General features: G+C 43.2%; 1 protein-coding gene across 1 annotated transcript; it reads left to right on the top strand.

Annotated features, from left to right (window-relative positions):
• Positions 1-375: 375 nt before the first annotated feature.
• On the top strand, positions 376-5,855 carry LOC124688267 (MADS-box transcription factor 57-like). Its single transcript, XM_047221969.1, has 7 exons — positions 376-557; positions 2,139-2,217; positions 4,810-4,871; positions 5,206-5,305; positions 5,390-5,431; positions 5,541-5,624; positions 5,709-5,855. Exons 1-7 carry the CDS (start codon positions 376-378, stop codon positions 5,853-5,855), a joined length of 696 nt encoding a protein of 231 aa, XP_047077925.1.
• Positions 5,856-16,400: the final 10,545 nt, after the last annotated feature.

The following is a 16,400-nucleotide window of genomic DNA, read 5'->3' as shown; positions in this document are numbered from 1 at the left end:
GTATGTGGCAACTACCTTGGGAGTTGTCCCCCTTGTTGGTTGCCTTTATGTTCACGGCACAAATTAAGGTAACCGGCCGGACCCAATGGGAAGGGCTAACTAGGCATAGAGAAGGACTACAAATTCAGCCACTTGCACCCATTCGTGCATAAAACCTAATCAGCACCTTCACCTCCTTCTCCATGGGCACAGCTAGCTAGACAAATATTGGAAGCTTTAGTTTCTCCCATTAGATCATCTCTTCAACGTCTTCTTCTTCTACTCCTTCTTAGTTCCCCTTCTACGGTTCTGCCAGTAGCTGCATCTTCTTCCTTCTTGGCGGTGTTCCCTACCTTGAGCTAGGTTTTGTGATCTACTGATAGATCTGAGAGAAAGATGGGGAGGGGGAAGATAGTGATTAGGAGGATCGACAACTCGACGAACAGACAGGTGACGTTCTCGAAGCGGCGGGGCGGGCTGCTCAAGAAGGCGAAAGAGCTCTCCATCCTCTGTGACGCCGAGGTCGGACTCGTCGTCTTCTCCAGCACCGGCAGGCTATACGAGTTCTGCAGCACCAAGTAATTAATTCGCTTTGAGTATATATATCTTATATTATATGTGGTATGCGGAAGTAACTGTGGATCTCTGATTGCTTTGGTTAAAAGGTTGTTTGCTTGCTGGTTTGACATGTGCTAGCTCCGAGTCCCTTCTTTCTTCTAGAAGATCTTCTCGCTAGTTTTTCTTCTTGTTTGGGATTTTGTGCTTCTACCTAGCTAGCTATGTAATATGTGTGTATACAGATCAGTTGAAGGGGATCTATCTCTTTCTGTCAGATTTTCTTTAAAATGAATAAACGGATTTGTAGAATAGTTGGCTGGAATTTGCTTAAGATTAGTTGATGTGCTCGAACTACCTCTTCTTATTTCGGTCCAACAGAGTGTGATCTTAGTAGAGCTTCATTAGATCTGCGGGATGAAGGCGGCACATTTGAAAGTTGCCACATAGCTGTTGATAGTTGACTCATATCTAAAACCAAAATTGGCAGAGCCGCCGATCCAAGGCCGGTGGCCTCTTATGAGGGGTTAGGGTTAAAGTAACCTATACGGGTAGGTCGGAAGGTCACAAATCTTGAGATACACTTGTACCCGCATGACTTACTAGTAGGGCGAGTGGTGATGGCGGTGCGATAGAGAAACCGGCCACATGCCCACAACGTGGCTGACATACACCTTATGAAGGACCAATTGACCGACAAGTATGAGGATGCATGGTGGCAACACTGATGGAGATTGTAGCGACCATGACTCGATAGGCAGCGGCGGATCTAGAGGTGGTAGCCACCGGAGATGGGGATGAGTCAAACAATGATGAGGAAATGGTGCGAGAGATTTCCTATGGTTGGTGACTACATGCGTGCAAGGAGAAGGCGTGCGTGTGCGAGGTGTGTGAGTGGAGGGAGAGGGGGGGGGGGGGGTGAGGGGTCAATTTTCAAAATTGGTTGCCCGAACATGTGCACTAGATGTTTTTTGGGGGATTTTTTCTGTTAGCAAACGTTATTGCAAAGAATATGTAATTTCTCGTGCAATTTTGACAAGATATCATTATATTTGTCATCATGTACTTAGTGTTAGAATAGGAAATGAATGTGGATTTATTATTTACTAACCAATTTAACCATTATTTTTTATTAATCAGTGGAATTTTCTTTCTTGGATTAGTTAATAGGATATTCTTATCTAATGAATTGCTTATATGTAGTACTTTATCTCAACAAACTCGGTAAGCAGATTCAAATAAGTCCGGTATGTTAATTTGCGACCTTAGTAGCTTGAACATAATTGTAGAAATAGGAAGGTCTCTCCGGCTTTCCATCAAAATGATGCTCACAAATCGAAAGTTCCGAACAGTCTAGCTAAAGAAAATAATGACAAAATATATGCAGACATCTTATAAAACATGCATATTCATGCACACCGAACTAGCCACTAAATTTACCATAATCAATCTAAAGTACTCTTAGTTCCACCGGCGCCCCGGCAGGTTTGGTAATTAAAGTTGCACGAAGTATGTTCGGAACATAAGTTACTATGTACGTGGCTGCAATTTCAGAAAAGGGATACACTGACCGGTCATTTTTCATTTGCATGTTTGTCTGGCAGCATGAAATCTGTGATAGACCGGTATTCCAAGGCAAAAGAGGAGCAGCCAGCTGGCTTGGATGCAACTTCACAAACTAAGGTATGCGTATTTAAAAATAATGCATGTGACGCGTTCGTCTGACTAACATATCACCTTGCAGTGTTCAGGGTTACTAACTGTCTTCTCTAACTAAGCTGTCTTCTGGTTAGCTTAGCTGGTATATTGCGGTACATCTCATGCATGCATGCACCATGCATAACTTGTGTGCTGTTTAAAGCAGTGACAAGGCCAGAAAGGTGTCTCACTAATTAAAAACTGACTAACCACTCGATGATCGTGTTTATGTGTTGTTTAGAGCTTTATTTATTTGTCTATACGCCCGACATATCCTTTAAGAAAGATACTATTGTACGGTATAGATCAGTTACGAATCATATTGATAAAAATCAACACCCATAATTTAGTCATATGGTGTATTTTGTATAGGACAATGACTTGTTAAGTCATAGGTTGTAGCATCAACATTTTGCAGCTGTAACCGATTGATAAACTGCCACTTACGGCATCACTGGGGTTGTTACTGCTTCATGGACATAGGTTCTAGGCTTGTAGCCATTGTTGTTTCTGCATTATGTGACCTGGTTAATACCTGGAAGCCTCAAAAGACAAGTCGTATTAGAGATGCTGAACACCAGACATCACAAACTGATGTACTCCCTCGGTTCTATAATTTTTGTCGTGGTTTTAGTTCAAGAATTATGTACTACCTGTCCATAAAAAGATGTACTATGGACGGAGGAAGTAATATACATCAACAGTACCAGCTAGCCAGCATACGAGTTCACGAGGTTTTAAGAGCATACATCAAACCAAGAAAAGAGAACACAATAGTTGTATACTCTCTGGCAAAGCAACAGAGGTCACTTTGTTGCTCATTTGCTGGTCCATCATATGATTTCTCAGGAATTCTGCTGGTGATCTCTTGTACAAAGACTACAACCAAACTGTTATTACAAGAAGCCCATAGAGCATGATCATATGGGCTTTTGACTAAGATTGAGAGCATATCCTTTGAGAGCTGGTACTTGATCATATGCCATATATGTAACTGTCATCAACTTGTAAACCTCCAGTCCATTGCACACGTCCTCATGAAGCCACACTTCGGTCCCTCTGCATACTAGAACAGCCAATGACACACCTTCATGCTTGGGAAGGGGTCAAAATCTGGACCTAGGGAGGCATATCACACCATATATTATTTACACAGTACATGAATAGATCAAAATGCTTGAACAGAAGTATTAAGATATTTTGGCTTCAAACATACATTGTGTTTGACGCAGCACCCCTTGTGTTGAAGAACTACAATTGTTGAAGTGTATCTCGCTACTCTCTAGCAACCGCTATAACACAAGTGTGCAACCAAAAGTTATCACACAGCACATGCTGGATCTACTGGGTATCTTACCACAATATTTTTAGTGAATCCAATTGACCAGAAATTCATACCTGTTGTGGCAGCTTAGAAGTTCAGAATAGCTGCCACATGTTCCTTTACGTCACACACTAGAATGCTTGTAACTCAAATTACACTGTATGAGCAAAGATGTTGTAAAGTGGTAGAGTGCCACCCAGGATCCTTCGAAAAAATAATCGGATCTGGTATAAAGATTGGCAACTATCAAGAAACGATGATGAATAGTGATAACAATATTTGAAACAACCATCCATCAGCAAAAGCATGAAATTTTGTGCATTCCAAACATTACCCTATATTGGCATTGTTTAGTGACTATTTTGCTATTTGGTATATATCGAGGAAAAGGCAGAATCATGAATGCACTGGTTTCATTATCCTATTTTCCGACATTACACTTCAAAGATGAAATTACACCAAAACATGAGCCAATGTCCGACACAGCTGATCTCTTGTATGAACAGTACAGCCAGAAGATACCCAAAATACAATAACACATCACAATAACCACCAAAAAGAAAAAAAAAAACTGAGCGTCTCAACGTACCTTCAGGTGCATGCAATTCGCCCATCATGACCAACTTACTGATGGAATTACTTTTCTACCTGGACCTATTTAGGACCTGATTTTCGCTATAACATAGCAATGGGATATGACTCAAGATAGAAATCAGATTATCTTTGTTTCAGAGAAATCATGCACGCTCTTTAGCTGGACCACATGTACATATAATAGGGCGCCCCTGAAGTAGTTAGGATTAATTTAAATGGATGCAGGAGAGGACAAGATGCAGAGTGCGGGCTGGCAAGTGTGTGGTCACATGATGCCCTGTTTCGTAGTTGTTGGCAAAAGCACTCATCTGGGTAGAATTTTTCTACGACTATTATTACAGTACCAATATTGTTTTCAGCAAATTATGGGATGTGAAACCCATTGTATGTACTAAATGGATAATGTTATTTTAAAGTTGAATCTGTGCTAACAAGGTGATCAGGGTCAATTCTCTGGTTCATAACTCGAATCAAAGAAGGCTATACCTGTATGTACTTCAAGTAGATCAAACTGGCCTAATACCATGACCAACACATCTGGAGTTATTGGGTATTTATAGACTATCATCAACACATTATGCTGTTTATTTGCAGGTTAAGTTTGTGATATAAAATTTATAGTTCAAGGAAACTGACAGATCTTTCTGTTTTGCTGATAGCTCTGGCAAAGGGAGGCAGCAAGCTTGAGGCAGCAACTGCACAACTTGCAAGAAAGTCACAAGTATGATAATCTTCTATTGATTCTGCATTGAAAATGAACCACCATTAATGTCACAGGAATTAATTTTTACATAATTTGAAAATCACATGAAAAACTTTGTAAGAATTGCCCAAATAGAAGAGAATACTTTACCAGACAGCACACAACAAAAAAGCTGGAACACACTAAAGAATAATCGCTGTTCCGAAATGAATGTGACTCTTGAGACCAAAAAATTAGCTGTTGTACTTCAACCCATGTTGGCAGAACAGGTTGTAGCACGTCCTATTTCATTAGGGAGTATCTTTGAGTGTATTCACGAATTACTGTGAGCATATTGTTTGCATTGTTATAGGCAACTAATGGGAGAGGAGCTTTCTAGCCTAGGTGTCACAGACCTGCAGGGTTTAGAGAATCGGCTTGAAATGAGTCTACGCAGCATCAAAACAAGGAAGGTCATTACATGTGTTCTTCATTATCTGTAATTTAGTTTTCCTATTTGCTTCAGTCTAATGATGCAGTGCACATCTACCAAACAGGACCACCTTATGAGAAGTGAAATTGAAGAGTTACACAGGAAGGTTTGCCACTACAGTCTCTAATCAACGACCTAAACAATTTCAAAGAAACTGGTAACAGAAAGTGTGTACTTTGTGCTAACATTCCAATTTTAAACTAACTACGCAACAGGGAAGTTTAATCCACCAGGAAAACGTGGAACTCTGTCGAAGTTTGAACATCATGTCACAACAGAAAATGGAACTGTCTAGACAGGTTTATTGCACGACCTTTTCTCAGAAGCTTGAACAAATGATGGCACATTTTAGAAACAAGTGAAACTAACGACTTAAATTTCAGCTTCAGAGCTGTCAAGCGGCAAATAAAAGCTCTAGCACTCCCTACAGCTTTTTACAAGCTGCGAATATCCCTGCTGATGTTGAACCAAGTCAATCACAACAAAAGGAACATGGGCACAACAAAACAGGAGTTCCTGAATTGGGGTAAATGTTCTTTTCTAGAATCCAAACATTGCAATATTTCAAGAAGTGTACAAAAGCTTAATCAAGAACCTATGCTTTCAAATGTAGCAGACTTCAACTGACGTAAGGAAATCTGGTACGGGCTGGACAATATCGAGGTAGTCCGCATTGGTACATGGTACATTTCCAAAACAAGATGCTCTATTGTACAGGCTACAAACAGGACATGTTACCTTATCAGAGTCTCTACTGTATTGGCTCATGCATCTTAATTGTTGTTGTAATGATACTAGTTGTAACACCATTAGTACGAAAGGTGATTTTGTGCTCAAACGGTATTTTGCACATTCTAGCAATAAGAGGTGGGAGAAAGTAGCAGGGATTGTTACTTTGTTACACATAGTTATAGTGGGTACACCTTCCATGCTGGCTGCCAAGTGATATGTCTGCCAGATCGGCAGTCAACCGTCCCTTGCTTACTGAAGTTTTGCTACGGTTATACATGGTCACACACAAAAAAAGATATATTTTGCATTGCTAAGCTTGTTGCGTGCATCTTAATGTATATAGGTTATTCAAACACAAAATACTTGATGTCCTGGTAAGGACAAGTTAACACCATGCCATTTTGATTTAATGCCCATTGATTCCGCCCTGCACGTCCCACCAAACAAACAACCTTGAGAATACTATCCTATTCTAATCAAGGGTGTCCTAAATCCTGATGTCATTCTAGTTCAAACCAAGTAGTCAAGTGCAGATCATTATTGTCGTACAATCAAAGAAATTAAGGCCGTTGCTTGGAAGGTTCCGCTTGGTGGCAACTATCGTGGTTGCTGTTAATAGAGTTGCTGAAGCTTCCAATTATCAATGTTCATAACTTTTTTGAGACACTGGGGTAAATCTTAACAGAGGTACATGGACCAAACTGCATTTCAGAGACAAACACCAGAGTGCTTCCCATATGACATTAACGTTGTTATGTAGTTCTTAATAGTTATACTGGTTAATAGTTCAATTTGGTGCTGGCAAGTTCAGATCTACAAACATGGACAGATATGATACCCAGGGGCTACTTTCTACATGTAGGGATAAAGAGGGATAGGCTCCACCAAGGTGTATTACAGCACTGCATATGTCTCCAGAGGAGAATTAGTTTAACAAGATTCCTGCCAATACTCAATAATACATGCCAAAGGTGGCCAGTTGCAGAACAATAGCTTCGTGCTGTGATCAAAACCGCTGAAGTAATACATGCTGAGATGAAGAAGTATAACATGTTCCAGTGTCTTACTTGCGCCTTTCCCTCAAGCGATGTATGCTTCGGTGTCTTACTTGCGACTTCCCGGCAAGTAATGCAGTTACTGCCTCATGCTTGGTGCCGCCACGTGCAATTCCGGGCCTAGCAAAGGACCATAAACGTCAGAACATTCGGTAACCGAAGTCAACTGACTGATGTACAGTGAGAAATGGGGAAACCAACACGTAACATAGCATCACTGGTACTGGAAATAACAAAAAAGAAAACAGGGAAACTGCTACGACACAGAAAATGCTGCTAAGTACTTTCCCCGTTAAGTGTAGGATAAAGCTTTTTCAGGTAATGCCAATGAAGATCCTAAGGCGCACCTGATAACCTATAACACGCTATGCGACATGTTCAGGCAGAAGGGAGTGTCAAAAGAATTTGTCTTTACTGAAGCTTTTTCGGTGGTCACTAAGGCAAAGGACCATCAACTACAGAACATTCAGTAATCAACAGACTGATGTAGAGTGAGAAATGGGGAATCGAACATGTAGCATAGCATCGCTGGTACCAGAAATAACGAAAAGGAAAACAGGGAAACTGATACGACGCGGAAAATGCTACTCCCTCTGAACCAAATTAGTTGCTGCAGGTTCACTGAATCTAGACAGATTTCAGAAAACATTTTTCCTGAATCTGCGGCAATTTAATTTGGATTGTAGGGAGTTATAAGTACTTCCTCTGAACCAAATTAGTTGCTGCAGCTTCACTGAATCTAGACAGATTAAGGCAACATTTTGCGTGAATCTGCGGCAACTAATTTGGCTTGTAGGGAGTGATAAGTACTTCCTCTGTTCCTAAATATAAGGTGGTTTGGCTGGGAAATTGAGCTGCTTATGGTAAACCGGCAATGGGGATATAATTTAGCTTTTATCGGAGTTTCGACTTTCGACTCTGTAGCATAATACCACAGCTCAACCTACTACCTACCATTTGGAGATTTCGACGGCGAATGAAATCCGCATTGCAGCCTCCATCTACGCACCTACAGGAATCTGTCAAATCTGCTATGTACGGTACGTGACTAGAACAACCCGCGGTCAAATCCGTCGCTTTCAAGGTCGAACCCTAGTGACGAAAATCGACGCCAAACGCAGTATCAAACTGAACCCCAGATCTACCATCACCGCCCTTATAGCACCGAAACCTAATCGAGCTGAAGCGAGATCTAACAGCAGAAGAAGAATAAGGGCAGGGGTCAAGAAAGCTTACCTCGAATCCTCCGGGAGCTCCAGGCAACCACCCGGAGCCAATGGCGGCCTGCATCCGGACGCTGATGGTGTGGCGGGTGACGCTCGCCGGGTATTTAAAGGCTAGGCGTCGAAGGGTCTGGAAGGATCGGGATCGGTCTAGAACCCTCGCAAGTGGAAGATAGAAAAATCCTTGGGACGCAGTGGAGAGGAGAACTGGCTTTCGGCGACGGCGAACAACGGCTAGGCGAGAGATTTGGAGTTGATCGGGGTTTAATTAATCGCGGCGTACGGGGAGGGTACGCGGCCACGTCGGCGCGCCGGATTTTAAATGGAACAGGTGTCGGGGACCGGAGCGCGGAGGGACGGCCAAAGGCTGCGTCGCCCAATGGGGCTCCAGCTTTCTATATGCTTTGGTTCGGTTTCTGTGTTTAATAATAATCGATGGAACTCGCTAGAGTGGCGAAGGAACTTCGAAACTTCCAGAAACATTTGCTACTGCGGCGATTAAGACGCCGAATCATGAGTTAGGATGTCTCTTGTTCATGACTAATTCTAGATTTTTGCTTCCTCAAAAAAAAAATTCTAGATTTTTGCTAGTGTAAAGGTATAAGAATAATCTTTTTTTAAAGTGGTTTCGTATTAATCAATAAACGGAGTTTGGATTACAATTATTCAGTGTTGAATATACAAGCAAATTACCATATAACTTAGTTTGAATAAACAATTCATAAATCATAACTACAGGTCTGTAAACTAAACATGCTCAGATCAACAAAGTAGTGGTTGTGATCAACATGATCTCATGGTCGAAAAATTAGGTAACTATGTATTTGAAACATTATAGCAAAACGAACTTAGGGCGTGTTCGGCAACTCCCCAGCTCCTAGCTTCTAGAAAATCCGCCACGGAGCAGCACCGAACATCCAAATTCCACGGAGCTAAATTCGAGAAGCTGAGTGAAAATTATGTACAAATCGCGGAGCACCTATTCTGCAAATTCGCGGAGCGGCAAAGGACAGAGCAGCGATAAATTACCGAGGACTACCACCGCCAAGTCGGAAATAACGTTTCGCCTATCTTCCCCTGGCTCTATTCCCAGGTCAACACGCCCCTAATCCCCACCGTCGTCGGACCACTCGCTTCGGACGCCGCCCAGCGCCTGACGCACCCAGTTCCGGCCGCCGCCACGTGCCCACGATCCATGCGACTCTGCCCCCGTCTTCCTCCTCGCCGCCACCCCCAGTTTTGGCCTCGAGAGAAGCTCAGGCCACCTCCCACGTCTGCATCTCAGCTCCTCCGTCCTAACCTCAATCCCGTGGGGCTCCTCCGTGTGTGCTGCCTCGGGAGACTATGAACAGGACCAGACCACAATGTTTCTTGCTCGGCGGAGGGTGGTGGATGGCTCCAGGGTGAGGCCATGAGGGGAATCGACAGGGAGGAATTGGTGAGACCGTGAGGGGAATCGACTGGGAAGAAAACGACCAAGAGCGAGTTGCTCCCGTTGACTCAAATCGCATAACGAAACAGGCCCAAACTAGCAGACCAGCCCATCAACGATGTGCTTCTAGCCTAGTCAAAATGAAGGAGCTGGCCGAACGTTTCCTGCTCCCGTCGAGAAGCTGGCATCGGGTTGAGAAGCGAGATCGACGGAGTTTAAGGAAGCCAGAGGATCCCCGAACACGCCCTTAATAACTTGATCTTATGTTATGCTTACTATGGATGTGTGTCCATCACATCATTCTCCTATTATTAATAACATCCAATGTTCATTATCAGAAAACCATGATCATTGATACGTCTCCGGCGTATCGATAATTTCTTATGTTCCATGCCACATTATTGATGATATCTACATGTTTTATACACATTATATGTCGTATTTATGCATTTTCCGGCACTAACCTATTAACGAGATGCCGAAGAGCCAGTTGTTGTTTTCTGCTGTTTTTGGTTTCAGAAATCCTAGTAAAGAAATATTCTCGGAATTGGACGAAATCAACGCCCAGGGTCCTACTTTTGCACGAAGCTTCCAGAAGACCGAGGGGGAAAGGAAGTGGGGCCACGAGGCGCCACCACAGCAGGGCGGCGCGGCCCAGGTCCTGGCCGCGCGGCCCTGGCGTGTGGGGCCCTCGTGTGGCCACCCGCGTTGCCCTTCCGCCTACTTAAAGCCTCCGTTGCGAAACCCCAGTACCGAGAGCCACGATACGGAAAACCTTACTGAGACGCCGCCGCCGCCAATCCCATCTCGGGGGATTCAGGAGATCGCCTCCGGCACCCTGCCGGAGAGGGGATTCATCTCCCGGAGGACTCTTCACCGCCATGGTCGCCTCCGGAGTGATGAATGAGTAGTTCACCCCTGGACTATGGGTCCATAGCAGTAGCTAGATGGTTGTCTTCTCCTCATGTGCTTAATTGTCGGATCTTGTGAGTTGCCTAACATGATCAAGATCATCTATCTGTAATTCTATATGTTGTGTTTGTCGGGATCCGATGGATAGAGAATACTATGTTATGTTGATTATCAATCTATTACCTATGTGTTGTTTATGATCTTGCATCTCTCCGTTATTAGTAGAGGCTCGGCCAAGTTTTTGCTCTTAACTCCAAGAGGGAGTATTTATGCTCGATAGTGGGTTCATGCCTCCATTAAATGCGGGACGAGTGACGGAAAGTTCTAAGGTTGTGGATGTGCTTGTTGCCACTAGGGATAAAACATTGATGCTATGTCTAAGGATGTAGTTATTGATTACATTACGCACCATACTTAATGCAATTGTCTCGTTGTTTACAACTTAATACTGGAAGGGGTTCGGATGATAACCTCGAAGGTGGACTTTTTAGGCATAGATGCATGCTTGGATAGCGGTCTATGTACTTTGTCGTAATGCCCAATTAAATCTCACAATACTCATCATATCATGTATGTGCATGGTCATGCCCTCTCTATTTGTCAATTGCCTGATCGTAATTTGTTCACCCAACATGCTATTTATCTTATGGGAGAGACACCTCTAGTGAACTGTGGACCCCGAGTCCATTCTTTTACATCGAATACAATCTACTGCAATACTTGTTCTACTGTTTTCTGCAAACAATCATCATCCACACTATACATCTAATCCTTTGTTACAACAAGCCGGTGAGATTGACAACCTCATCTGTTTCGTTGGGGCAAAGTACTTTGGTTGTGTTGTGCAGGTTCCACGTTGGCGCCGGAATCTCTGGTGTTGCGCCGCACTACATCCCGCCGCCATCAACCTTCAACGTGCTTCTTGGCTCCTCCTGGTTCGATAAACCTTGGTTTCTTTTTGAGGAAAAACTTGCTGCTGTGCGCATCATACCTTCCTCTTGGGGTTCCCAACGAACGTGTGAGTTACACGCCATCAAGCAATATTTTCTGGCGCCGTTGCCGGGGAGATCAAGACACGCTGCAAGGGGAGTCTCCACAATCCAATCTCTTTACTTTGTTTTTGTCTTGCTTTATTTTATTTATTACTTTGTTTGCTGCATTATATCAAAACACAAAAAAATTAGTTGCTAGTTTTACTTTATTTACTGTCTTGCACTCTATATCAAAAACACAAAAAAAGTAGTTACTTGCATTTACTTTATCTAGTTTGCTTTATTTACTACTGTTAAAATGGCTACTCCTGAAAATACTAAGTTGTGTGACTTCACAACCACAAATAATAATGATTTCTTATGCACACCTATTGCTCCACCTGCTACTACATCAGAATTCTTTGAAATTAAACCTGCTTTACTGAATCTTGTTATGCGAGAGCAATTTTCTGGTGTTAGTTCTGATGATGCTTGCTGCCCATCTCAATAATTTTGTTGAATTGTGTGAAATGCAAAAGTATAAAGATGTAGATGGTGACATTATAAAATTAAAATTGTTTCCTTTCTCATTAAGAGGAAGAGCTAAAGATTGGTTGCTATCTCTGCCTAAGAATAGTATTGATTCATGGACTAAATGTAAGGATGCTTTTATTGGTAGATATTATCCCCCTGCTAAAATTATATCTTTGAGAAGTAGCATAATGAATTCTAAACAATTGGATAATGAGCATGTTGCACAAGCTTGGGAAAGAATGAAATCTTTGGTTAAAAAATGCCCAACCCATGGACTGACTACTTGGATGATCATCCAAACCTTTTATGCAGGACTGAATTTTTCTTCGCGGAACCTATTGGATTCAGCTGCTGGAGGTACCTTTATGTCCATCACTCTTGGTGAAGCAACAAAGCTTCTTGATAATATGATTATTAATTACTCTGAATGGCACACGGAGAGAGCTCCACAAGGTAAGAAGGTAAATTCTATCGAAAGAACCTCCTCCTTGAGTGATAAGATTGATGCTACTATGTCTATGCTTGTGAATGATAGGACTAATGTTGATCCTAATAATGTTCCTTTAGCTTCATTGGTTTCCCAAGAAGAACATGTTGATGTAAACTACATTAAAATAATAATTTCAACAACAATGCTTATCGGAACAATTCTAGTAATAACTATAGGCCATATCCTTATAATAATGGTAATGGTTATGGTAATTCTTATGGGAGTTCTTACAACAATAATAGGAATACACCCCCTGGACTTGAAGCTATGTTTAAAGAATTTATTAGTACACAAACTGCTTTTAACAAATCTGTTGAGGAAAAGCTCAATAAAATTGAAATTCTCGCTTCTAAGGTTGATAGTCTTGCCTCTGATGTTGATCTTTTGAAATCGAAAGTTATGCCTAATAAGGATATTGAAAATAAAATTGTTACTACAGCAAATGCCATCCAAGTTAGAATTAATGAGAATATAAGATTGATGGCCGAATTGCATGCTAGGTGGGAAAGAGAAGAAAATGAAAAACTAGCTAAAGAGAATAATGTAGCTAAAGTTTGGACTATTACCACCACTAGTAATGTTAATGATTCACATGTTGCTGCACCTCCTACTATCAATGGTAAAATAATTGGTGTTGGCAATGCTTCTACTCCTAATGCAAAGCCTGCAAAACTACAAAAAACTGCTAAAACTGCTGAAACTGCCTGTGATAAAACTGCTGAAATTTTTTCCAATATTGGGGATGTGTTGCGGTCAGAAACCCACCGTCGAGCAACGACTGGCAACACCGTAGAGCCGGGAACAACTAGGGCTGCGGCTGGCCCCAGTCCCTCAGAGCGACGGCCCGCAAAGCCTTCTGGTCACACGCCCAATGCTCGTCGCAAGGGCGTGCCACCTGACCTATACCCGGTCGGGAAGGTGTGGATGATGCCTCGCTTAGTTTCTCGCAGGGCACACACGTAAACGTTATATACGAGCCTCGATCGGCTCTCAGGTTATCTCGTGAATCGGCTCAAAGAGCCGATCCACCCATGATTCGTACAAGGTGTCCGAATATATGGTGGTCCTGCTTGATCGAGATAAAGCTAATACAATCTACGACGATTTGGGGTTTTCACCGCATAATCGGATCATCCTACTCACGATTGGGCCTCGCGCTCGCGTACGGTGATCGTAAGCCGATCCTATACAGGGCCTAAAAACCAACACGAGGTTGATCCTCGGAACGTCCTGTCTAGGGCTAGCAAACTACACCCTACACGCCGCTGGATCCTCCAACCCTTTGTAAGGCCTAACTATTGCAGATATTAAACTAATCCTTGAAGAACAAGGAGCAACCGTAACAGATCGGATCTACTAAATAATGATCAAGCGGGGTGCCGCCCCTACACCTAAGATAGGTGTAAGGGCGGCTAGACATGCAAGGGTCGCACTACGATAGCATATGATATGAAGAACAATGCTAACCCTAACATATCTAAGATAACTACGTTGCTCGCCATCAAAAAGGCTTCAGTACGAGCAACGCATGAACAACGTGGATAGGCTTCTGCTGCCTAGATCGCAAGATGCGATCTAGGAAGCATGGTGCTTACCGGAGAAACCCTCGAGACGAAGGAGTTGGCGATGCGCCGAGATTTGTTTGTGTTGAACGTTGGTTGTTGTTTATTCCATAAACCCTAGATACATATTTATAGTCCAGGGGACTTTCTAATGTGGGCGTGCACCTAACCGTGCACGGGTAAAACTCTAACTTCTAATTTAAGATATGATCTAACATGATACAGATACACGGGCAATTTAGCCCAACTTGGTATAAAAGGCCGATTCATGTACTTCCTCCATGTATATTTTTCAAATCTATCTTCAATCGCGGCCCACCTCTGACTTGATCAAATTCTGGTGATAACACATGCCCCCCTGGTTTTGGAAATGACATTTCCAAAATCATTACGCCTTTCTTTCGTTGGGTCATGTCGTGGCAGAACCGTTGCAGTATCCGTCATCATGATGCCTTGCCTTCTCAACTTCTCCGCGTGACCTGGCAGTTTTTTTTCTTTTAGGCACCACTTCCTCGGAAACTGTTGTGGCATTGAATTTCCACTATATCCCCTTTTATTTAACCTCTCCGCACAGTTTATTCCCGCATCTTCTTCGCATTAGCACTCCAAAAGCCCTCCTGCGCCACCATGTCTTCTTCCTCCTCTGCTTCATCGGATCTTTCCACCCAGTCCTCTTCGTCTCGCGAGCCGACGCCGAAGCCGAACCCGGCGGAGGTCCACGCAGCCAACACCCGCCGCGCCATTGAGGCCGGGGAGGAGTCTAGCCATGACTTCTCCATCTGGTCGGAGGACGACAAGTCCCTGACCGACGGGGAAAGCGACCTCCGCTTCCTCGCCGATGGGAAAACGGAGGAGGAGAGCGACGACGATCGCTTCTCCTGTGACTTCACCTCTCCCGAGGAGGAGGAGGAGGAGGACGACACCTCCTCCGACGAGCCTCCGGCCAAGCGGTTCTGCCCTTGGCCGGGGAACCTCAGCGACTTCGACAGTGACGACGACGATGCTGACGAAGAGGACGAGGAAAATGAGGGCCCGGTCAGCGGCCATTGGAGCGACGACGAGCCCGCCGGGAGCAGCGCCGATAGCGGCGACGACGGCGACGACGAGGGAAGCGACGGCCCGTAGATAGGACATCTAGTATAGGACCAGTAGCAGTAGATGGGGCAATGTATCCCCTAGTACTTCCTTTTGAGAGCAATCAGCTCTTTATGTAAGAAATCCATCAATGAAGAACTTTCCCCAATCTGATTTTGCCGATTTCCTTTGAGCTTATTTCAGCCGATTTCCTCTCGTACTGATCTTGCCGATTTGTCCCTTTTGCTAATGCGTAATGAGCCGATAGCAACGCATCGGTCCTTTAAAATTCGCCCTTCCATTCTTCAACTGATGATTTTGAAATCTGGTGGATAATGAAAAATCTTCAGGGAAGCCCTTGAATTCTTCCAACCAAACCTAATGGTCTCCTTTAAACACTCATCATCTTGCGAAGAAGGTTGCGACGAAAGATCAGCCGATGGTACCCCAATCGGCTCCCGAACAGAGCATCCACCAGGCCTGCTGCCCCCCGAGCCTCACTCGAGGCGAGAATGTCAGAGAGGATGCACCAAAGCCTATCACCTCTTTTCCTTAGAAAGCCGATATACCCCTTCTGTCAACACTCCTTAGAAAGCCGATATCCTTGACAAGAAGGTTCAGGAACCCGGATCGGCTCAAAGCAGCTGAAGAAGTTCTCCTTGTCTTTACTCCCGCGAAGAAGTAGAGGGCCCCACTGAAGGAGATATGCCCTAGAGGCAATAATAAAGTGGTTATTATTTATATCTTTATGTTTATGATAAATGTTTATATATCATGCTAGAATTGTATTAACCGAAACATTAGTACATGTGTGATATGTAGACAACAAGAAGTCCCTAGTATGCCTCTTAAACTAGCTTGTTGATTAATGGATGATTAGTTTCATAATCATGAACATTGGATGTTATTAATAACAAGGTTATATCATTATATTAATGATGTAATGGACACACCCAATTAAGCGTAGCATAAGATCTCGTCATTAAGTTATTTGCTATAAGCTTTCGATTCATAGTTACCTAGTCCTTATGACCATGAGATCATGTAAATCACTTATACCGGAAAGGTACTTTGATTACATCAAACACCA

This window comes from Lolium rigidum, chromosome 2, assembly GCF_022539505.1.
Source record: "Lolium rigidum isolate FL_2022 chromosome 2, APGP_CSIRO_Lrig_0.1, whole genome shotgun sequence".
Taxonomy (NCBI): Eukaryota; Viridiplantae; Streptophyta; class Magnoliopsida; order Poales; family Poaceae; genus Lolium; species Lolium rigidum.
Note: the sequence above shows the minus strand (reverse complement) of the source record. Positions and strands in the feature narration are given on the sequence as shown.

Excerpts from the sequence above, each read along its gene's own strand:
- LOC124688267 (XM_047221969.1), top strand. The coding sequence starts at position 376 with ATGGGGAGGGGGAAGATAGTGATTAGGAGGATCGACAACTCGACGAAC. Across the intron at positions 2,218-4,809 it reads ATGCAACTTCACAAACTAAG|CTCTGGCAAAGGGAGGCAGC; the intron begins GTATGCGTATTT and ends TTTTGCTGATAG. Across the intron at positions 4,872-5,205 it reads AACTTGCAAGAAAGTCACAA|GCAACTAATGGGAGAGGAGC; the intron begins GTATGATAATCT and ends GCATTGTTATAG.